The sequence below is a fragment of the Anomaloglossus baeobatrachus genome, chromosome 1 (assembly GCF_048569485.1).
Source record: "Anomaloglossus baeobatrachus isolate aAnoBae1 chromosome 1, aAnoBae1.hap1, whole genome shotgun sequence".
Taxonomy (NCBI): domain Eukaryota; kingdom Metazoa; phylum Chordata; class Amphibia; order Anura; family Aromobatidae; genus Anomaloglossus; species Anomaloglossus baeobatrachus.
Window position 1 is genome coordinate 467,932,718 of NC_134353.1, and position 23,027 is coordinate 467,955,744.

The 23,027-nt window shown below is 49.1% G+C and overlaps 1 protein-coding gene across 3 annotated transcripts in view; it reads left to right on the forward strand.

The window, feature by feature from the left end:
• TMEM259 (transmembrane protein 259) overlaps nucleotides 1-21,884 on the forward strand; it is a 59,495-nt gene extending 37,611 nt beyond the window's left edge. For 2 of the 3 annotated variants that reach the window (XM_075314637.1, XM_075314645.1), the window contains exons 8-12: nucleotides 3,353-3,410; nucleotides 3,488-3,571; nucleotides 3,648-3,780; nucleotides 7,186-7,285; nucleotides 20,323-21,884. In XM_075314637.1, the coding sequence (XP_075170752.1) occupies nucleotides 3,353-3,410; nucleotides 3,488-3,571; nucleotides 3,648-3,780; nucleotides 7,186-7,285; nucleotides 20,323-20,910 (963 nt within the window). In that variant the 3' untranslated portion in view covers nucleotides 20,911-21,884. Of the gene's footprint in view, nucleotides 1-3,352; nucleotides 3,411-3,487; nucleotides 3,572-3,647; nucleotides 3,785-7,185; nucleotides 7,286-20,322 lie in introns of those variants that run through there. The other variant, XM_075314655.1, reaches the window with a different exon arrangement.
• Nucleotides 21,885-23,027: the final 1,143 nt, after the last annotated feature.

Here is a 23,027-nt window from a genome sequence, read left to right on the forward strand (position 1 = left end):
AAAGGATTTTTCCAGTGTTTATGTACTTTTACTTGCAGATTATTGACGGGGGATGTCCTAGATGCCTGCCATCACTAATCTAGAGCTTAGTGACAGCTATGGGCTGTATTATTAACCTCTTATATTAACCCAATTGCCACTGCATCAGGCCAATCGGGTGGAGCCGGATAAAACCCTGACAATCCCTGGAGGCTGCAGGTTGCTATTCTTAGCCTGGGGCGGCCTAATAACCGTAGGATTCTCCAGGCTGAGAATACCAGCCTCCAGCTGTCAGGCTTTATCTTGGCTGGGTATCAAAATTAGGGGGACTGCAGACCTTTTTTTTTTTTCTCCAGTGGCCAGTCACAGCCACACCCATACTTGACATGGCTGTGATGGGCAGGAAGAGGATGTTTTTTTGCCATCCGATCATTTATCGTTCCTTGTCATGATCTTTTGCGGTAAATGATCGAATGTTTGATTCAGCATTTTTTCCTGAGTTTTTCACTGACTCCATTGAAGTCAATTGGGGGAAAAAAAGCAGGAAAAATGCTAAAACAATTGACAGGTGGCTTCTTTTTTCAGCAACAAAAAAGCAACTGAAAAAGAAGCAGCGTGGGCACAGCAAGTCACGATTCTTAGACTTTGCTGGGATGGTTTTTCCTTGCTTTTATGGATTAAAAAAAACAATGAAAAACACTAGAAAAAAACGCCCTGTGGGCACAGTGCCTAAAGCAAAGTTAGGTTAATTAAAAATAAATAGGCCAAGCTCTGAACATCTCCCAGATCATTGTTAGTTCACCATCCAAAAATGGAAGGCGTATGGCACAACTGCAGACCTACCGATACATGGCCGTCCACCTACACTGACATCCCAAGCAAGGAGTGCACAATTAGAAAAGTAGCCAAGAGACCCAAGATCACTGTAGAGGAGCTCCGATAGGAGAATCTGTCCACAGGACAACTATTGCTCGTATACTCCACAATTCTGGCAAGAGGAAAGTCTTCTTTAAAAAGCAAGCCATAAAGCGTGCCGTTTGCAAAACCCATGTAGGGGACTGGAGGGCTAGTGTGCAAAGAAATGAGCAAAAATGGCAGCTCTAGATGTGCAAAGCTGGAAGAGACATAACCAAAAAGACCTGCAGCAGTAATTGTGGAGAAAGGTGGTGCTACAAAGTATTCACTCAGGGGGTTAAATTCAGATGCATGTCACAATGATCAGATTTCTATTTTTAAAAAAATGTAGAAAACAATGTGGGTTTTTTTTTTGTTTTTTTTTTTTTTTATACTTCACAAATACTTGCTCCATTGCGTTGGCTTGGCATACCACATACACTCACAAATGTATTTTGTTTGGATTTTAACATGAGAAAAACGTGGAAACGTTCAGAGTATGAATACTCTATCTACAGTGCCACAAAAAGTGAGTACACCCCTCACGTTTTCAAAAATATTTTTGATCTTTTCATGGGACAACACTGAAGATCTGACACTTTTTGATACAATGTAAAGTAGTCAGTGTACAGTTTGTGTAACAGTGTAAATTTGGTGTCCTCTAAAGAACTAAAACACACAGCCATTGATATCTGAACTGCTGGCAACAATCATGAGCACACCCCTAAGTGAAAATGGCCAAATTGTGCCCACTTAGCCATGTTTTCCTCCCCGGTGTCATGTGGCTCATTAGTGTTACCAGCCCTCAGGTGTGAATGGAGAGCAGGGGTGGTAAATTTGCTGTTATCACTTACACTCATACTGGTCAGTGGAAGTTCAAGATCGCACCTCATGGCAAAGAATTCCCTGAAGATCTGAAAAAATAGAATTGTTACTCTACATAAAGATGGCCTAGGCTATAAGAAGATTGCTAACACCCTGAGAATGAGCTGCAGCATGGTGGCCAAGATCATACAGAGGTTCAGCAAGGCAGGGTCCACTCAGAATAGGCCGCGCCATGCTGGACCAAAGTTGAGTGCACGAGCTCAGTGTCATATCCAACAGTCTTTTCAAAGTAGACTTATAAGTGTTGATAGCATTGCTGCAGAGGTTAAAGGGGTGGGGGGACAACTTGTCAGTCAGTACTCAGACCATAGGCCAAATTGGTTTGCATGACTGTCATCCCAGAAGGAAGTTTCTTATAAAGACTATGCACAAGAATGCCAGCAAACAGTTTGCTGAACACCAGCAGACTAAGGAAATGGATTACTGGAATGTTCTGTGGTCTGATGAGACTAAGATAAAACTTGGTTCAGATTGTGTCCAGTGTGTGTGGCAGCATCCAGGTGAGGAGTACAAAGACAAGTGTGTCTTGCCTATAGTCAATCATACTGGTGGCAGTGTCATGGTTTGGGGCTGCATGAGTGCTGCCAGCTGTGGGGGTGGGGTGGGGGAGCTACAGTTCATTGAGGGAACCATGAATGCCAGTATGTTCTGGGACATACTGAAGGCAGAGCATGATTGCCTTCCTTGTGAAACTGGGCCACAGGACAGTATTTCAACATAACGACCTCAAACATCTCCAAGACGGCCACTGCCTTGCTAAAGAAACTGAGAGTAAAAGTGCTGGACTGGCCAAGCATGTCTTCAGACCTAAACCTTATTGAGCATGTGTGGGGCATCCTCAAATGGAATATGGAGGATGGTCTCGAACAGTCACCAACTCCGTGATGTCATCATGGAGGATGGAAGAGGATCCAGTGGCTCCTGTTAAGCTCTAGTGAACACCATGCCCAAGAAAGTTAAGGCAGTGCTTGAAAATAATAGTGGTCACACAAAATATTGACACTTTGGGCCCAATTTGGCCATTTTCACTTAGGGGTGTACTCACTTTTGTTGCCCGCAGTGTAGGCATTAATGGCTGTGTGTTGGGCTATATAGCGAGCACACCAAATTTACACTGTTAGGTTAGAGTCACACTTAGGTATGTCTTGACGAGTTTTGCATCGGCATCACGCGACACAGCCCCACACTCTCCTGACAGCTCCGGTCCATAGTGTGCGACCTCCCCGCGTGATGCCGATGCGAGACTCGCTGAGTCATACCCAAGTGTGACTCTGGCCTTATACAAGCTATACACTGACTACATTGTATCGCAGGGTCAGATCTTCAGTGGTGTCTCATGAATAAATAGAACACAATATTTACAGAGAGGTGTACTGAGTTTTGCTAATCTATCTACATATCTCTAGAATGCGGTTATTCAGTTTCTCTTGCCCTATATGACATTTTGCTGAGGGCTCAGTGACACACATGGCATCTGGATGATGGGACGTGCTGTGGAGCGGTTATATGGTATAGGAGTAGTGTATGTACAGTGCTTTACCTTATTGCATACATTCGTATTTCTGTCAGTGACAAGCTGTTTTGTTTCCTGTAGACTCTCTCGGTCTCTATGCTCTTGAGGTATTCTCACCATCAAATCTTTGTTTTTATTGGTAAGTGCACATGTTCTTGAGAGATTGCTTTGTCTGAGAAGACATCCCCTTCATGTTGTCTTCCTCCGTCTCTACAGTGGATCTTCTGCAGATGCTGGAGATGAATATGAGTATTGCTTTCCCTGCCGCCCCGCTGCTCACTGTGATCCTGGCCCTTGTAGGTACGTCCGCTGCCCAGACGCTGGAAGGCTCGTTCTCAATGGCATCCTTATTACTTTATTTCCTCTCTCGTTATAGGAATGGAAGCCATTATGTCCGAGTTCTTCAATGATACAACTACTGCCTTCTACATAATCCTCATTGTGTGGCTTGCTGATCAGTATGACGCCATCTGCTGCCACACCAACACCAGCAAGAGGCACTGGCTGAGGTGAGCTGCAATGCCAATCTTGATCGAATACTCTTTGTATTGGCGTTTGAAGTGTTTGTTTTTTATTCATGATGAGTTCTTAACCTTCACCCCGGGCGTTTTTCCGTTTTTTGGGGTTTTTTTTCCCCTCTTCCAAGAGCTGTAACTTTTTTTATTTTTCTGTCAATCTTGCCATATGAGGGCTTGTTTTTTGCGCAACGAGTTGTACTTTTAAATGTAACCATAAGTTTTACCATATAGTGTATTGGAAAACTGCAAAAAAAAGTGCACTCGCACAATAGTTTTTGGGATATTTTATTCACCATGTTCACTATATGGTAAATCTGATGTGTGGGTGTGATGCCGCAGCTCGGTACGAGTTTGTAGACACCAAACATGTATAGGTTTACTTTTATCTAAGGGTTTAAAAAAAAATTCACAAATTTGTCCAAAAAAAGTGGCGCACAACATAATTTTGGCGTTTGTATTTTTTTTTGCTGCAGTTTACCGATCGGATTAATTGATTTTTTTTTTTTTAATCGGGCATTTCTGAATGCGGCATTACCAAATGTGTATATTTTTCATTTTTTCAACCCTTTGATTTTCAATGGGGCGAATGGGGGGTGATTTAAACGTTAAGGTTTTTATTTTTTTAAATTTTGTAAAACTTTTTTTTTTTTTATTTTACTAGGTCCCTTAAGCCCGCTTTACACGCTGCAATGTATCTTACAATGTGTCGGCGGGGTCACGTCGTAAGTGACGCACATCCGGCATTGTAAGTTACATTGCAGTGTGTGACAGCGACGTGCAATTGCGATTGAACGGTAAAACGTTCATCGCATGCACGTCGTACCTTTCTCTAGAATTGAACGTCAGATTGTTCATCGTACCCGGGGTAGCGCACATCGCAGTGTGTGACACCCTGGGAACGATGAACAGATCTTACCTGCATCCCGCGGCTCCCGGCCAGCAGTGCGGAAGGAAGGAGGTGGGCGGGATGTTTACGTCCCGCTCAGCTCCGCCCCTCCGCATCTATTGGCCGGCTGCCGCATGACGTCGATGTGACGCCGAACGTCCCTCATACTCCAGGAAGTGGACGTTCGCCGCCCACATCGAGGTTGTATGGAAGGTAAGTACGTGTGACGGGGGGTTACTCGTATGTGCGGCACGTTCAACAAATTAAACGTGCCACACATACGATGGGGGCGTTACAAATCACATATGATATCGTATACGAAATTGCAATGTGTAAAGCAGGCTTAAGGGGACTATAACAATCAGCCGTCTGATCGCTCTTCCATTTCTCCAGATTACAGCTACACAGCTGAGAGCTGCAGATATGGTGCGTTAGAATTGTCATGCTGCTTCTTTCATAAATGCAGCAAAAAACAAGCAGGTTGCCATTTCAGTAAGAAGAAACGCTGGTGTTTTGTGTGTGCAGGAGATTTCAGGAATCCCATAGGCTTTGCTTGGCTATGAAGGCACAGTTTTATTTGCATGGATTTGCATAAAACCAATGACAAAACACATGCAAAAAACGTACCAAAAGCAGCGTGTGAAAATAGCCTAAGGGGGTTTTCTGGCCTGAGAAGCAATCAGTGTTGTGAGAGTATGAGATGTGCCCATTGTCACAATCCCCCTCTACTCCCCCAATATGTGGGTGCTTACATTCTCCAGCGCCGTCTCTGAATTCTTGTCTTTTGAGAGAAGCCGGGTGAGACAGGCTGGTGACCGCAGTTGTGATAATTGCATACATCCGGTCATATGACCAGCCACCCGAACAGGGAATACAGACTAGCCCTGATCGTATGCACATTTCACACTGTCACAATTCAGTTTGCAGTCACACAGTGTAAATGCAGACATTACTTCTTAGACCGCCACAGCTCTTTAAATTGAATGTCAGCAGGTTTTTGCTATGTAATCTGAGGACAGCCTGAATTCAGCAATGTGTCACTTTTTAGGCTGTGTGCTGTTGTTTATTTACAATGAAGGTTTTATCACTAGCTGATATCACTGACAGGACTACAGGGCTTGTGAGCAGTTGTTCAAACATTCCTCCTCCTCTGATAAGCAGCTCACTGTCAATAAATAGACAATGTACAGAGAGCGATTGTGTGAATGTGGTTAGCTTTCTGAACTCTGCTACATTTATGAACTCTGGTTGTCACAACGGCTGCACCCAGTAAACTAAGTGATATATCGCTGGAATCAGGGTCTCTGTCTCTACATCATACTGCTCTCAGATGAGAGGGCAAAACCCTGCTGACAGATTCCCTCTAAGAACATTTAGGCTGCATATACAGTGGTACCTTGCTTAACGAGGACAATCCGTTCTGGGAGTTGCTTGTTAACCAAGTTACTCGTTCAGCAAAGCATGATTTCCCATAGGAAATCATTGCAATGCAGACAATTCGTTCCACAACTTGTTACATGTCCCATCCTGGTCCCCTATTCTGTCATTCCACACATGCACAAACACATACAAACAAACATACACAAACACACGCGCACACACGCACATATTATATGCTCACCTTACCTTCCGTTCCATCGCCGGTCTCCTGGGACTTGTTGTTCTCTGGTACGGGGCCGGGCTGTGTATCGGGTTACCATAACGACGAGGGAGGAACTTCCGCGGCCAGAGCGCTGACGTCCAGGGCAGAGCCGCTTGCCTCTGATTGGCCAGCGCGCTGCCTTTGAGTAGCGGTGACAGGAAGTTCCTGCTTCATCGTTATGGATGCCGATGCACAGCCTGGAGTGGAGCGGCGAACTACAGGACCCAGGAGGCCGGCAATGAAACGGAAGGTACACATATTATATGCTCACCTTACCTTCCATTCCACCGCCGGCCTCATGGTACTTGTTTTTCGCCACGAGCACGTCGCGATGTACCCGGGAACTGCAAGAACCTTGAGACCGGCGGTGGAACGGAAGGTAAGGTGAGCATAATACTGTATGTGCGTGCGTGTGTGTGTGTGTGTTTTGTGCGTGCTTGTGTGTGTTTTGTGCGTCCTTGTGTGTGTTTGTGTGGACTGCAAGTGCAGGTCAGAGCGCGGTGGATGTAGGAACCGGAAGTGTGTGCGGTGAGGATTTTGCTCGTCCAGCAAAGCTTTCTCGTAAAGCGGGTTACAAATTTACAGAAAGCTTTACTTGTTAAGCAAAATTCTCGTTAAGTGGGTTACTCATTAAGCGAGGTTCCACTGTAACTGCTTTTACCACTCAAGTTCCTACTATTAATTGATGACTTAGAATTCTGGGATCTATATTTACACACAAAAAGGTAACAATGCAACATTTTTTTATTAACTTTCCTTTAAATGGTGTGCAGCAATATGTAACATGCCAGGAAAATACATGATATTGAAAAATCCAAAGCCGTTAATTGTGAACTGTAATTTTGTGTGTTGCTTATATTCCATCCAGATTCTTCTACCTGTATCACTTTGCATTCTATGCCTACCATTATCGCTTCAATGGTCAGTACAGCAGCCTGGCTCTGGTCACATCCTGGCTCTTCATCCAGGTAATGATTCGTGTGTTATCTCAGAAATGAAATGTTAGTGTTGATAAGGCTATATTCACATTAGAGCATCTATATTAACTGTTACACATGAGCACATCATGCATAGTTGTCAAAATGACTTAGGGTACCGTCTCACTAAACGACGTACCAGCGATTCTGACCACGATATGACCTGGTCAGGATCGCTGGTACGTTGCTACAGGGTCGCTAGTGAGCTGTCAAACAGGCAGATCTTACCAGCCACCAGCGACTCAAGTAATGATGCTGAGCTTGGTAACCAGGGTAAATATCGGGTAACTAAGCAAAGCGCTTTCCTTAGTTACCCGATATTTACCCTGGTTACCAGCGTACACTGCTTACAGGCTGCCAGTGTTGGCTGCCTGTATACGTAGCTAGGGTACACATCGGGTAACTAAGCAAAGCGCTTCGCTTAGCTACCCGATATTTACCCTGGTTACCAGTGTATGCTGCTTACACAGAGTCGGTGCTCGTTGGTCTCCCGCCATCAAACACACCGACATGTGCTGCACAGTGGGAGATCAATGAGCAAAAAGTGAACCAGAAAAGTGTGTAACGATCAGCGATTTTCACAGCAGGGGCCAGGTCGCTGCTTAGTGTCACACACAGCGAGATCGATGAGGTCACTGGTACGTCACAAAACCTGTGACTCAGCAGCGATCTCGCTAGCGAACTCGCTATGTGAGAAGTACCCCTTACACCAGTATAGACTGTTAGACTTTTTTTCAGACACCGCTGGGTTCCTTCTTCTTTTAGATATGGAAACCTTAGGTTGGGTGAAGGAGCAGTGCAGCCCCACACAGAGCAGAGCCGCACGGAGCAGTGCAGCCCCACACAGAGCAGAGCCGCACGGAGCAGTGCAGCCCCACACAGAGCAGAGCCGCACGGAGCAGTGCAGCCACACATGGAGCAGTGCAGCCCCACACAGTGCAACCCCGCACGGAGCAGTGCAGCCCCACACAGAGCAGAGCTGCACAGAGCAGTGCAGCTCCACGCAGAGCAGAGCCGCACGGAGCAGTAAAGCCCCATGCAGAGCAGAGCCGTACGGAGCAGTGCAGCCCCACATGGAGCAGTGCAGCCCCACACAGAGCAGAGCCGCACGGAGCAGTGCAGCCCCACACAGAGCAGAGCCGCACGGAGCAGTGCAGCTCCACGAAGAGCAGAGCCGCACGGAGCAGTGCAGCCCCACATGGAGCAGTGCAGCCCCACACAGTGCAACCCCGCACGGAGCAGTGCAGCCCCATGCAGAGCAGAGCCGCACGGAGCAGTGCAGCCCCACATAGTGCAACCCCGCACGGAGCAGAGCCGCACAGAGCAGTGCAGCCCCACACAGAGCAGAGCCCCACACAGAGCAGAGCCGCACGGAGCAGTGCAGCCCCACACAGAGCAGAGCCGCATTGAGCAGTGCAGCCCCACACAGAGCATAGCCGCACGGAGCAGTGCAGCCCCACACATAGCAGAGCCGCACGGAGCAGTAGAGACCCACACAGAGCAGAGCCGCACGGAGCAGTGCAGCCCCACACAGAGCAGAGCCGCACGGAGCAGTGCAGCCCCACACAGAGCAGAGCCGCATTGAGCAGTGCAGCCCCACACAGAGCATAGCCGCACGGAGCAGTGCAGCCCCACACATAGCAGAGCCGCACGGAGCAGTAGAGACCCACACAGAGCAGAGTCGCACGGAGCAGTGCAGCCCCACACAGAGCATGAAAAAATGAAAAATACGGTATTTCCTCATAAAAAGTAGTTTGTATTGTGGGAAAGATTACACTAGCTTACCGTATGACCTCACATAGCTCATAAGATGGTAGCATTTACCACTAATGTCCCCAACATTTGTACTTAGTCTTTACATTGTATGTTAAAGTGTTTTGAGTGTAATATAGATTTACATGTGAACAAGATTGCACAGGCTTTCATTTTTAACCCCTGCTGCTATAAACTTCGTAAGAGCAACTTTAACGCAGATGTATCAAGATACTATGCTTTTCTGTTAAGGGCAGCATTTTTTGGAACAAGTAGACTAATTATATATATAATATATATATATGTATATATATATATATATATATATATATATATATATATATATATATATATATATATGCCCTAATTGACCACAAACATGTTGTGCGTGTTTAAAAAAAAAAAAAAAAAAAAAAAAAAAAAAGCAGCTACTACAGCATACAGTGGACACATACTTTTGAGCTTGGATAGTGCTAACCCTGCCTTACCCCGCCCGTTCTCACCTGTCATTGACTAGTTGCTTGTAGATTCACGGTATGGCATCCGTCCCTTGAATGTGCTGATTACATGTATGGCCTCTTTCACGTAGTCCGTTCTTGGATTGGTCTCCTCAGCCAAACCACCGATTCTCCTAATCTGAGCTAACTGCCTCATTTGGGACTGAGACAGTCCTCTCAAGTCAGGAGACCTGGCCGTACAGCCAAATCTGATCACAAACGTGAAGCCAACCTATAGAATCTAACAGCTGCGATTGGATCTGCACGTGCATCTCAATAAATTAGAATATCATCAAAAAGTTAATTTGCAAAAAGGTAAATGCATTTATTATATAGTCATTACACACAGTGATCTATTTCACGCGTTTATTATATACTAGAAGGTGGCCCGATTCTAACGCATCGGGTATTCTAGAATTTACGTATTGTGTAGTTAATGTATGATTTTTGTTTTTTATATATATAATGTGGTGTGGTGTGGTGTGGTGTGGTGCGCGTGTGGCGGTGTGTGTGTGTTTTGGGGGAAGGTGTGCACCCCCATCGTGCTCCATCCCCCATGCTGTGCACCCCCCATCGTGCTCCTTCCCCCATGCTGCGCATCCCCATCGTGCTCCATCCCCCATGCTGCGCATCCCCATCGTGCTCCATCCCCCATGCTGTGCACCCCCCATCGTGCTCCATCCTCCATGCTGCGCACCCCCCATCGTGCTCCTTCCCCCATGCTGCGCATCCCCATCGTGCTCCATCCCCCATGCTGTGCACCCCCCATCGTGCTCCATCCTCCATGCTGCGCACCCCCCATCGTGCTCCATCCCCCATGCTGGGGCTGAGCGGGCGAGGCGTCAGCGTATGCGGCTCCCTGCACATGTGTACCGGGAGCTGGTGTACGCTGGTAACCATGATACACATCGGGTAACTAAGAGAAGCGCTTCCTATAGTTACGCGATGTGTATCATGGTTACCAGCGTACACCGGCTCCGTCACGATCTCAGCATCGCAAGGTTATGGCCGCCGGGGTTGGGGCCGAGTGTGGCGGGGGCGAGCGGGCGAGGCGTCAGCGTATGCCGGCTCCCTGCACATGTGTATCGGGAGCCGGTGTACGCTGGAGCGGGCGATGCGTGCGGAGGGCCAAGGCGAGCGGCTAATCCACGCGGGGGGCGGGGCCAGGCCAAGGCGAGCGGCCAATCCGTGGGGGGGCGGGGCCAGGCCGAGCCCAACGGCCAATCCGACAGTTATCACTCTAACGACACTGTCACGGTGACACAATTTTGGAGCAAGACAGACAGACAGAATAAGGCAATTATATATATACTAGAAGGTGGCCCGATTCTACGCATCGGGTATTCTAGAATTTACGTATTGTGTAGTTAATGTATGATTTTTGTTATATATATATATATATATATATATATATATATATATATATATATATATATATATATATATATATATATATTGTTGTCTGTAGTTAGCAAGTGTTTGTGTAGGGCGCTGTACATGTTCTGGGTGTTGTCTGGGTGTGGCGGGGGGGTGAGAGCGGTGTTTGTGTGTTGCGTTGTTTGTAGAGCGCTGTGTGTCTGTATCATTGTGTATGTGTGTTGCGCAGTTTGTGTGTGTTTGGGGGGAGGTATGTTTTGTGCAATGTGTGTGTTATTCTGTATGTGCGTATATTTGTGTGTGCCGCGGTGTTTGTGTGTTGGGTGTTGTGTGTGTGCGGCGTTGTGTGTGTGTGGGTGTCTGTGTAGGGCAGTGTTTGTGGTTCCCAGTGTGTGTGTAGTGTGTGTTTGTGTGTGTTTTGGGGGGAGATGTGCACCCCTCATCGTGCTCCATCCCCCATGCTGCGCACCCCCCCATCGTGCTCCATCCCCACTCCCCATCGTGCTCCATCCCCCATGCTGCGCATTCCCCATTGTGCTCCATCCCCCATGCTGCGCATTCCCCATTGTGCTCCATCCCCCATGCTGCGCATTCCCCATTGTGCTCCATCCCCCATGCTGCGCATTCCCCATTGTGCTCCATCCCCCATGCTGCGCATTCCCCATCGTGCTCCATCCCCCATGCTGCGCATTCCCCATCGTGGTCCATCCCCCATGCTGCGCATTCCCCATCGTGGTCCATCCCCCATGCTGCGCATTCCCCATCGTGCTCCATCCCCCATGCTGCGCATTCCCCATCGTGCTCCATCCCCTATGCTGCGCACTCCCCATCGTGCTCCATCCCCCATGCTGCGCACTCCCCATCGTGCTCCATCCCCTATGCTGCGCACTCCCAAACGTGCTCCATCTCCCATGCTGCGCACTCCCCATCGTGCTCCATCCCCCATGCTGCGCACCACCCATCGTGCTCTTATCCTCCATGCTGCGCACTCCCCATCGTGCTCCATCCCCACGCTGCGCACTCCCCATCGTGCTCCATCCCCCATGCTGCGCACCCCTCATCGTGCTCCATCCCCCATGCTGCGCACTCCCCATCGTGCTCCATCCCCCATGCTGCGCACTCCCCATCGTGCTCCATCCCCCATGCTGCGCACTCCCCATCGTGCTCCATCCCCCATGCTGCGCACTCCCCATCGTGCTCCATCCCCCATGCTGCGCACTCCCCATCGTGCTCCATCCCCCATGCTGCGCACTCCCCATCGTGCTCCATCCCCCATGCTGCGCACTCCCCATCGTGCTCCATCCCCCATGCTGCGCACCCCCCATCGTGCTCCATCCCCCATGCTGCGCACTCCCCATCGTGCTCCATCCCCCATGCTGCGCACTCCCCATCGTGCTCCATCCCCTATGCTGCGCACTCCCAAACGTGCTCCATCTCCCATGCTGCGCACTCCCCATCGTGCTCCATCCCCCATGCAGCGCACCTCCCCATCGTGCTCCATCCCCCATGCTGCGCACTCCCCATTGTGCTCCACAGTCACACATCAGACATTAAACACGCACACATCTGATCGCATACACTCACACACACACCTCACTTCTCCCTGTGCCCACCGGTGGGCGGTCCCAGCAGCTGTGCTGCACGCCGTGCTCCTCTGCCGACACTCACGGATCCGATCGCATACACTCAAACATACACTCACACACATCCGATCGCATACACGCGCTGACACAATCACAACATCCGGAGATACCACATGCTTCCGGCCATGTGATCCTCCGGCAGGTCCTGGAAGATCACTACACAGTATCGCCGCCGAGAAGCAAGCGATATCACGGGATGGTGTGAGTGTGTGAGTGTGTGAGTGTGTGAGTGTGTGAGTGTGTGAGTGTGTGAGTGTGTGAGTGTGTGAGTGTGTGAGTGTGTGAGTGTGTGAGTGTGTGTGTGTGAGTGTGTGTGTGTGTGTGTGTGTGTGAGTGTGTTCGTTCCGCCGCAGGACCTTGATGCGCTCACCTCGTGTGGGGGGCGGAGCCTGGGCGATCGGCCAATCTGCGGGGGGGGGCGGAGCCTGGGCGAGGAGAGCGGCCAATCCGTGCGGGGGGGGAGGATGCGAGCGCCCAATCCGTGCGGGGGGGCGGGGCCATGTTGAGTCCGTGAAGCCGAGCGGCCAATCCGTGCGGGGGGGCGGGGCCATGGCGAGCCCAGCGGCCAATCCGCTGTTTGTCACCGTAACGACATGGCCAATCCGTGCGAGGGGGGGCGGACCCGAGGCGAGGCGAGCGGCCAATCCGTGCGGGGGGGAGGAGCCAAGGCAAGGCGAGCGGCCAATCCGTGCAAGGGGGGCGGGGACATGGCGAGGCCAGCCGCCAATCGGCTGTTTGTCACTGTAAGGACATGTCCCGGGACACAATTTTGGAGCAAGACAGACAGACAGACAGACAGAATAAGGCAATTATATATATAGATAGATTATACAGTCATTACACACAGAGGAATATATTCTTACTAGAAGGTGGCCCGATTCTACGCATCGGGTATTCTAGAATTTACGTATTGTGTAGTTCATGTATGATTTTTGTTAGATATATATATATAGATGTTGTTGTGTGTAGTTACCAAGTGTTTGTGTAGGGCGCTGTACATGTTCTGGGTGTTGTCTGGGTGTGATGGGGGGTGAGAGCGGTGTTGTTTGTGTGTTGCGTTGTTTGTGGAGCGCTGTGTGTCTGTAGCGTTGTGTGTGTGTGTTGCGCGGTTTGTGTGTGTGTGGTGTGTTTTGGGGGGAGGTATGTTTTGTGCAATGTGTGTGTTGTGCGGTATGTGCGTATATTTGTGTGTGCAGCGTTGTCTGTGTGTGGGTGTCTGTGTAGGGCAGTTGTTTGTGGTTCCCAGTGTGTGTGTGTGGTGTGTTGTGCAGTGTGCGCGCGCGCGCATGTGTGTGTGTTGGGGGGAGGTGTGCACTTCCCATCGTACTCCATCCCCCATGCAGCGCACTCCCCATCGTGCTCCATCCCCATGCAGCGCACTCCCCATCGTGCTCCATCCCCCATGCAGCGCACTCCCCATCGTGCTCCATCCCCTATGCTGCGCACCCCCCATCGTGCTCCATCTCCCATCCTGCGCACTCCCAAACGTGCTCCATCCGCCATGCAGCGCACTCCCCATCGTGCTCCATCCCCCATGCTGCGCACTCCCAAACGTGCTCCATCCCCCATGCTGCGCACTCCCCATCGTGCTCCATCCGCCATGCTGCGCACTCCCAAACGTGCTCCATCCGCCATGCTGCGCACTCCCAAACGTGCTCCATCCGCCATGCTGCGCACTCCCAAACGTGCTCCATCCCCCATGCTGCGCACTCCCAAACGTGCTCCATCCGCCATGCTGCGCACTCCCCATCGTGCTCCATCTCCCATGCTGCGCACTCCCAAACGTGCTCCATCCGCCATGCTGCGCACCTCCCAAACGTGCTCCATCCGCCATGCTGCGCACTCCCAAACGTGCTCCATCCGCCATACTCACACTCCCCATCGTGCTCCATCCGCCATACTCCGCACTCCCCATCGTGCTCCATCCGCCATACTCCGCACTCCCCATCGTGCTCCATCCCCCATGCAGCGCACTCCCCATCGTGCTCCATCCCCTATGCTGCGCACCCCCCATCGTGCTCCATCTCCCATGCTGCGCACTCCCAAACGTGCTCCATCCCCTATGTTGCGCACTCCCCATCGTGCTCCATCCGCCATGCTGCGCACTCCAAACATGCTCCATCCGCCATGCTGCGCACTCCCAAACGTGCTCCATCCGCCATGCTGCGCACTCCCAAACGTGCTCCATCCGCCATGCTGCGCACTCCCAAACGTGCTCCATCCGCCATGCTGCGCACTCCCAAACGTGCTCCATCCGCCATGCTGCGCACTCCCAAACGTGCTCCATCCGCCATGCTGCGCACTCCCAAACGTGCTCCATCCGCCATGCTGCGCCAGCATCAGCCTCTCTACCCGCAGCATCAGCCTCTCTGCCCGCAGCATCAGCCTCTCTGCCCGCAGCATCAGCCTCTCTGCCCGCAGCATCAGCCTCTCTGCCCGCAGCATCAGCCTCTCTGCCCGCAGCATCAGCCTCTCTGCCCGCAGCATCAGCCTCTCTGCCCGCAGCATCAGCCTCTCTGCCCGCAGCATCAGCCTCTCTGTCCCCAGCATCAGCCTCTCTGTCCCCAGCATCAGCCTCTCTGTCCCCAGCATCAGCCTCTCTGTCCCCAGCATCAGCCTCTCTGTCCCCAGCATCAGCCTCTCTGTCCCCAGCATCAGCCTCTCTGTCCCCAGCATCAGCCTCTCTGTCCCCAGCATCAGCCTCTCTGTCCCCAGCATCAGCCTCTCTGTCCCCAGCATCAGCCTCTCTGTCCCCAGCATCAGCCTCTCTGTCCCCAGCATCAGCCTCTCTGTCCCCAGCATCAGCCTCTCTGTCCCCAGCATCAGCCTCTCTGTCCCCAGCATCAGCCTCTCTGTCCCCAGCATCAGCCTCTCTGTCCCCAGCATCAGCCTCTCTGTCCCAGCATCAGCCTCTCTGTCCCCAGCATCAGCCTCTCTGTCCCCAGCATCAGCCTCTCTGTCCCCAGCATCAGCCTCTCTGTCCCAGCATCATCAGCCTCTCTGTCCCCCAGCATCATCAGCCTCTCTGTCCCCAGCATCATCAGCCTCTCTGTCCCCAGCATCATCAGCCTCTCTGTCCCCAGCATCATCAGCCTCTCTGTCCCCAGCATCATCAGCCTCTCTGTCCCCAGCATCATCAGCCTCTCTGTCCCCAGCATCATCAGCCTCTCTGTCCCCAGCATCATCAGCCTCTCTGTCCCCAGCATCATCAGCCTCTCTGTCCCCAGCATCATCAGCCTCTCTGTCCCCAGCATCATCAGCCTCTCTGTCCCTAGCATCATCAGCCTCTCTGTCCCCAGCATCATCAGCCTCTCTGTCCCCAGCATCATCAGCCTCTCTGTCCCCAGCATCATCAGCCTCTCTGTCCCCAGCATCATCAGCCTCTCTGTCCCCAGCATCATCAGCCTCTCTGTCCCAGCATCATCAGCCTCTCTGTCCCCAGCATCATCAGCCTCTCTGTCCCCAGCATCATCAGCCTCTCTGTCCCCAGCATCATCAGCCTCTCTGTCCCCAGCATCATCAGCCTCTCTGTCCCCAGCATCATCAGCCTCTCTGTCCCCAGCATCATCAGCCTCTCTGTCCCCAGCATCATCAGCCTCTCTGTCCCCAGCATCATCAGCCTCTCTGTCCCCAGCATCATCAGCCTCTCTGTCCCCAGCATCATCAGCCTCTCTGTCCCCAGCATCATCAGCCTCTCTGTCCCAGCATCATCAGCCTCTCTGTCCCCAGCATCATCAGCCTCTCTGTCCCCAGCATCATCAGCCTCTCTGTCCCCAGCATCATCAGCCTCTCTGTCCCCAGCATCATCAGCCTCTCTGTCCCCAGCATCATCAGCCTCTCTGTCCCCAGCATCATCAGCCTCTCTGTCCCCAGCATCATCAGCCTCTCTGTCCCCAGCATCATCAGCCTCTCTGTCCCCAGCATCATCAGCCTCTCTGTCCCCAGCATCATCAGCCTCTCTGTCCCCAGCATCATCAGCCTCTCTGTCCCCAGCATCATCAGCCTCTCTGTCCCCAGCATCATCAGCCTCTCTGTCCCCAGCATCATCAGCCTCTCTGTCCCCAGCATCATCAGCCTCTCTGTCCCCAGCATCATCAGCCTCTCTGTCCCCAGCATCATCAGCCTCTCTTCTCTCAGCCTCCCCCCTCCCAGCCTTCCCCAGGATCAGCCTCTCTCCTCCCAGCCTCCTCCAGCACGCCATGCTCCTCTGCCGCCACTCACAGATCCGATTGTATACACTCACACTCAGACCCACCCGATCACATACACTCACGCACACACACATTGACGATATTACACATAGGTGCTCATACTCACAACATCCGGAGATACCACATGCTTCCGGCCATGTGATCCTCCGGCAGGTCCTGAAAGCTCACAGCACAGTACCGCCGCCGAGAAGCAAGCGATATCCCAGGATGTTGTGAGTGTGTGGATGTGATGTGTGTGTGAGGTGTGTGTGAGAGTGAGTGTGATCTGATGTGTGTGTGTACTCACCTGGGGCTCCGTGTCAGTTGGGGGAATGCGTGCGAGGGCGGGGCCAGAGCGAGCGTGCATTGCGTGAGGGGGGCGGGGCCTGCAGAGAGCCGGGGCGAGAGGCCAATCCGTGTGGGGGGGCGGGGCCATGGCGAGCCCAGCGGCCAATCAGCTTTGTGTCACCGTAAGGACACAATTTTGGAGCATGACAGACAGACAGACAGAATAAGGCAATTATATATATAGATATATTATATAGAGTCATTACACACAGAGAAATCTATTTCAAGTGTTTATTTCTGCTAATGTTGATGATTATGGCTTACAATCAATGAAAACCCAAAATCATTCTCAGAAAATTAGAATATTATTTAAGACCAACTGAAAAAATTTATTTTAAACTCAAATGTTGGCGCTTACTAAAAAGTATGTACAGTAAATTCACTCAATACTTGGTCGGGGCTCCTGTTGCATGAATTACTGCATCAATGCTGTGTGGCATGGAGGTGATCAGCCTATGGCCCTGCTGAGGTGTTATGGAAGCCCAGGTTGCTTTGATAGCAGCCTTCAGCTCGTCTGCATTGTTGGGTCTGGTGTCTCTCTTCTTCCTCTTAACAATAATACTCCATTAGGTCAGGGGAGTTTGTTGGCCAATCAAGCACAGTGATACTGTGGTTATTAAACCAGATATTGGTACTTTTGGCAGTGTGGACAGGTGCCAAGTCCTGCTGGAAAAATGAAATTTCTATCTCCAAAAAGCTTGTTGGCAGAGGGAAGCATGAAGTGCTCTAAAATTTCCTGGTAGACGGCTGCACTGACTTTGGTCTTGATAAAACACAGTGGACCTACACCACAAGATGACACAGCTCCCCAAACCATCACTGACTGTGGAAACTTCACACTAGACCTCAAGCAGCTTGGATTGTGGCCTCTCCACACTTCCTCCAGACTCTGGGACCTTGATTTCCAAATGAAATGCAAAATTTACTTTCATCTGAAAACAACACCTTGGAGCACTGAGCAAGTGTCAGTTCTTTTTCTCCTTGGCCCGGGTAAGACGCTTCTGGCGTTGTCTATTGGTTATGAGTGGCTTAACACAAGGAATGTGACACTTGTAGCCCATGCCCTGGATATGTCTGTGTGAGGTGGCTCTGGAAGCACTGACTCCAGCAGCAGTCCACTCCTTGTGACTCTTCCCCCCAAATATTTGAATTGCCTTTTCTTAACAAACCTATCAAGGCTTCGGTTATCCATGTTGCTTGTGCACCTTTTTCCTACCACACTTTTTCCTTCCACTCAACCTTCCAATAATATACTTGGATACAGCAATCTGAACAGCCAGCTTCTTTAGCCATGACCTTTTGTGGCTTTCTCTCCTTGTGGAGTGTGTCAATGACTGTCTTCTCGACATCTGTCATGTCAGCAGTCCTCCCCATGATTGTGTAGCCTTCTGAGCCAGACTAAGGGACCATTTAAATGCTTGGGAAGCCTTTGCAGGTGTTTTGTAATAATTATTCTAATTTTCTGAGATGACTTTTGGGCCTCCATAATCGTAAACATTAACAGAAGTAAACACGTGAAATAGATCACTCTGTGTGTAATGACTATAATATATGTTTCCCTTTATGTATTGAATTACTGAAATTAACTTTTTATGATATTCTAATTTATTGAGATGCAGTTGTAGTAGTTCTGTTGTAACAGCGGCATTTAAAGGAAAACTATCATCTGAAAATTACCTATTGTTTAAATCAAGATTTTGTGTTAAATGCATTGTTTATAGGTGTTTTTTCTATATCACGATCTGTATTAAAAATAACAAATATGAATCCTGTAATTTTCACACCAGTGTCAGGAAACACATGTACATTAAAAAAATATTAAATATTGGCTAACACACAAACTTGTTTTGAACCATAGGTCATTTTCTGATAGGTTCTCTCAGGAGGTGGAAACAGGGCTAGGGCCTATGGCTGAGCTTGATATGAGATAGTTAATTTTATAATTAGTGTAATTACAGTGTTACAGTATTACTATAGTATGGATGAAGCAGATGCTTAAAAATGAGAAAATATTTAAAATGCTTTAAAAAAATAAATCTAGAAAGGTGAATGTGAGTAAGCACAGGCTTACTCCTGCCCATGCAAACCCTTTACAGGGTTGTAAAAATCATGCCGTTTTGGCTCTTGGAATTTGAGGCGGAAAAAAAACCATAAAACTATTTGCTCTTTCTAGGGTCTGGTTTGCCTGGGTCAGAGTGAGCCTGAATGCTGACATTCACATGCAGTAATCTGATTTATACATACAGTGGAACCTTGGTTTACGAGAACAATCCGTTCTGGGAGTTGCTTGTAAACCAAGTTACTCGTTCAGCAAAGCAAAATTTCCCATAGGAAATCATTGCAGCTCAGACAATTCATTCCACAACTTGTGCAATGTCTCATCCTGGACCCCTATTGTGCCATCACACACACACACACACACACACACACACACACACACACACACACACACACACACACACACACACACACACACACACATACATACATACATACATACATACATACATACATACATACATACATACATACATACATACATATTATGCGCACCTTACCCTCCGTTCCATCGGCGGCCTCCTGGTTCTTGTAGTCTGCAGGTATGTGTATCCGGTAACCATCGCGACCGATGCTGGAGCTTCCGCTGTCAACACTTCAACAGCAGACGTCATACATAGGAGCTGCTTGCCTCTGATTGGCCAGCGCACTGACGTCAAAGGCATGAGCCGCTTGCCTCTGATTAGTCAGCGCACTGCCTTTGAGAAGCGGTTGACAGCGGAAGCTCCTGCATCGTTGCGATGGTTACCGGATACACATACTGTACCTGCGGACTACAAGAGCCAGGAGGCCGTCGATGGAATGGAGGGGTAAGGTGAGTATAATATGTGTTTGTGTGTGTTTATGTGGACTGCAAGAGCGGGTCAGAATGCGGTGAAAGGACGGAACCGGAAGTGTGTGCGGTGAGTATTTGCTCATACGGCAAAGCTTGCTCGTAAACTGAGTTACAAATTTACAGCAAGCTTTGTTCGTATAGCGAAATACTCGCTAACTGGGTTACTCGTAAACCGAGGTTCCACTGTACTTTATTAAAATATTTTTGTAGGAATTCAAGCTTTTCCATCTGATTCCTACGTATGAGATAAAAAAAAAACCTAGCTTTATGCATATGTGCAATAATGGTGACCATGTCTGACGTAATGCTTTTGCTTTTCCTCCCATAGCACTCTATGATCTATTTTTTCCATCACTATGAACTGCCGGCCATCCTTCAACAGATTCGTATCCAGGAAATGCTCCTTCAAAACCAGCAGGCTGGTCAGAACCAAACCAGCCTTCAGGACAACCTGAATAATAACACTACATCCGAACCCTCCATTGTAACGCCTCCCCCAGGCCCCAGCTTTACTCTGCAGACACCAGCAGCTAGCTTAGTGGCAGCAGGTTCAGATGGAGGTGTAGATCCTACACAACCTGTAGAAGATGTTTTAGAGCTTCTGACTGGTGTGTCTGAAGAATCACCACGGGAAATGGCTGTGAGCCAACCTCGCGAAGCTGGCACGGCAGAAATGACGCAAACTGGTGACCCTCCTCCTGTTCTGCTAACTCCTACACCTAGTAATAGTCCCAAAAAACTCAAGGAACCCCAAGTGCAAGTAACAACCCTTCCCACAGACTGTAACCCTGTAAACATTTCAACTACTAGCACTGATGTAGAGCAAAACAGTCTCTCAGCGTCTGTGTCATCAGGGTTACTCTCAGAAGCTAGTGCGCCACAGCAGAGTACAGATGCCCAGCATGGCTCCGATTAAATGCTAGCTGAATCTCTGTTTTAGACGTTCAGCCCATACATCCGGGAGATTCTTGTCTCCTGGGAAGGAGCTCTATGGACCATTTATCTCTTTGCGACTGGAGTGACTGGTTTGCAGCACAAATGAGCAAAATAATTGTGCATGCGTGTGTCGTGTACACGCACCCAGACTGACCGCAACTGCTTTACTTCCGTCTTTCACTCAAGTCAAATGCCACGTATCTGCCTAGGAAAATGTAATAATGGCTAACGAGACTACCAGTCTTTTCTAAAACCATAGAACAGGGTGCAGTGTGGACATATGTTGTGTACACAATCTGTATACACCGACGTGTCCCTTTTATGACCGATTTCATAGCCATACTTCAGAGAGGATATTCTTATTTAAGCTAGTCTAATAGGTGTTTCCAGAGGCTTTTTTTTTACAGAGGCCCTATGGGCAATATAGCGTTTCAGACGTTCACTCCACAACCGCTGGACCAAGAATGAGTGACCTAATTTCCTACAACAAAGAAGAAAGAAGTCTGCCACCCAGATATTTGCAGACTAGTGTTTTATATTTTTACCCGGTGCGTCCAGTGCTTACTGTATCCTCAAAGCTATGGAATGTAAGTGCATATGTGGGGACAGATGTGTTTGTGGAGCTGCATCTGGAGGTCCCATAGCCTCTGCCTTGGTTGTGGCAGAAGGTATTTATAACATGTATTTGTGCCTTTCCACCTGTGACTGCAGAAAAAGGCTGTGCACGAATGTGTAAAACCTGTTCTACTATTATATTGCACTTTTGTTTCTTATGTAGAAGTGAAAGCTATATACAGATGTATAAGTGTGTATTTGCATATACACTTATTATGTAGATTAGAAGTGACTAGGTATCAACGAATAAGATGCATTCCCAAAGCTGTGCTCGTGAATAAAATTGGATCTGTGCTTCTGGCAAATGCTGCATATAAAGTTCTGAATGTCCACTCATAAGCACCATTTTTTTTTTAAATAGGTTTTGGCTAATTCATTTCTTAATCTGCCTGATACCAACTATCCTTCACTGCCTGCATAGACTGTGATTAAAGGAGTGGTCCAAAGGCAAAAGGATATTTGACTTAAATCCCTATCTATATGATGCTATTATCTAAGCTACTTTCTAATATAGTTGTATTAATAATTAGTCCCTAGTATTCCCTAACTACGCTGTTAAACTGCTATTCTATTTTTTTTTTCCTATTTTTTTTTCTTATGCTGGTTTGTTTGAGAATCACAGTGCAGGCTGGGATACTCAAATGAAGTGTCATCAGAGTACAGCGTCTGTGGCAGTAACCTTGAAACAAAGCGTCATTATGACTAGTATGACTAGTTTCAGGGGCTGGTCTGTCCCTCTGTGTCCCTCCCTGCTGTTCCTGCTCTGTCCTCCCTGCACAGTGCATTGTGCGGTATGCACAGTGACACCACCTACTCTGTAATCTGATCAGATCATGTAACAGAGCATGTCTGTCTACCCGGCATGCAGTAAATTAGCGCTGTAGAGGGCATTGGTCTTCTGCATGCCAGGTATAGACACTGCTCTATTACTGGCTGATCCTTACAGATCTGAGCAGCTAACAGAGCGAGTGCGGGGTAGATTGCACAGTGCACAGAGGTACACCAAGGGAGAGACCAGCCCCTGAAACCAGCGTCGTCATGATGCTTAAATTCAGGGAGTGGCAGAGGCCATGATCACTGCCACAGACTCTTCCCCCTGATGACACTTTGAGTATCCCAGCATGCACTGGGATTCTCAAGTGAATCGTCATCAGACAGGATCTTGAAAAAAAGAGTAACAGTTTGATAGTGTATGGTGTATGTTGGGGAATAGTGGGAATTTTTTAATACAGGTATAATAGAAAATAGTGTAGATTACAGTATCAAATAGATAAGGATTTACATGAAATTCCCTTTTGCCTTTGTACTGCCTCTTTAAAATCTAATATGCTGGAAGCTTGCAGCTGCCACTAGGAGGAGCTCACTGCATACTGATACATTGGACTCAGTAATAACACATTATGGCGTTAGCCCCCTCTAGTGGTAGTGTCTGGCAGCCAGTATGTTGTAAATCTATAGGGTGGGGTGATATTAAACCATTTA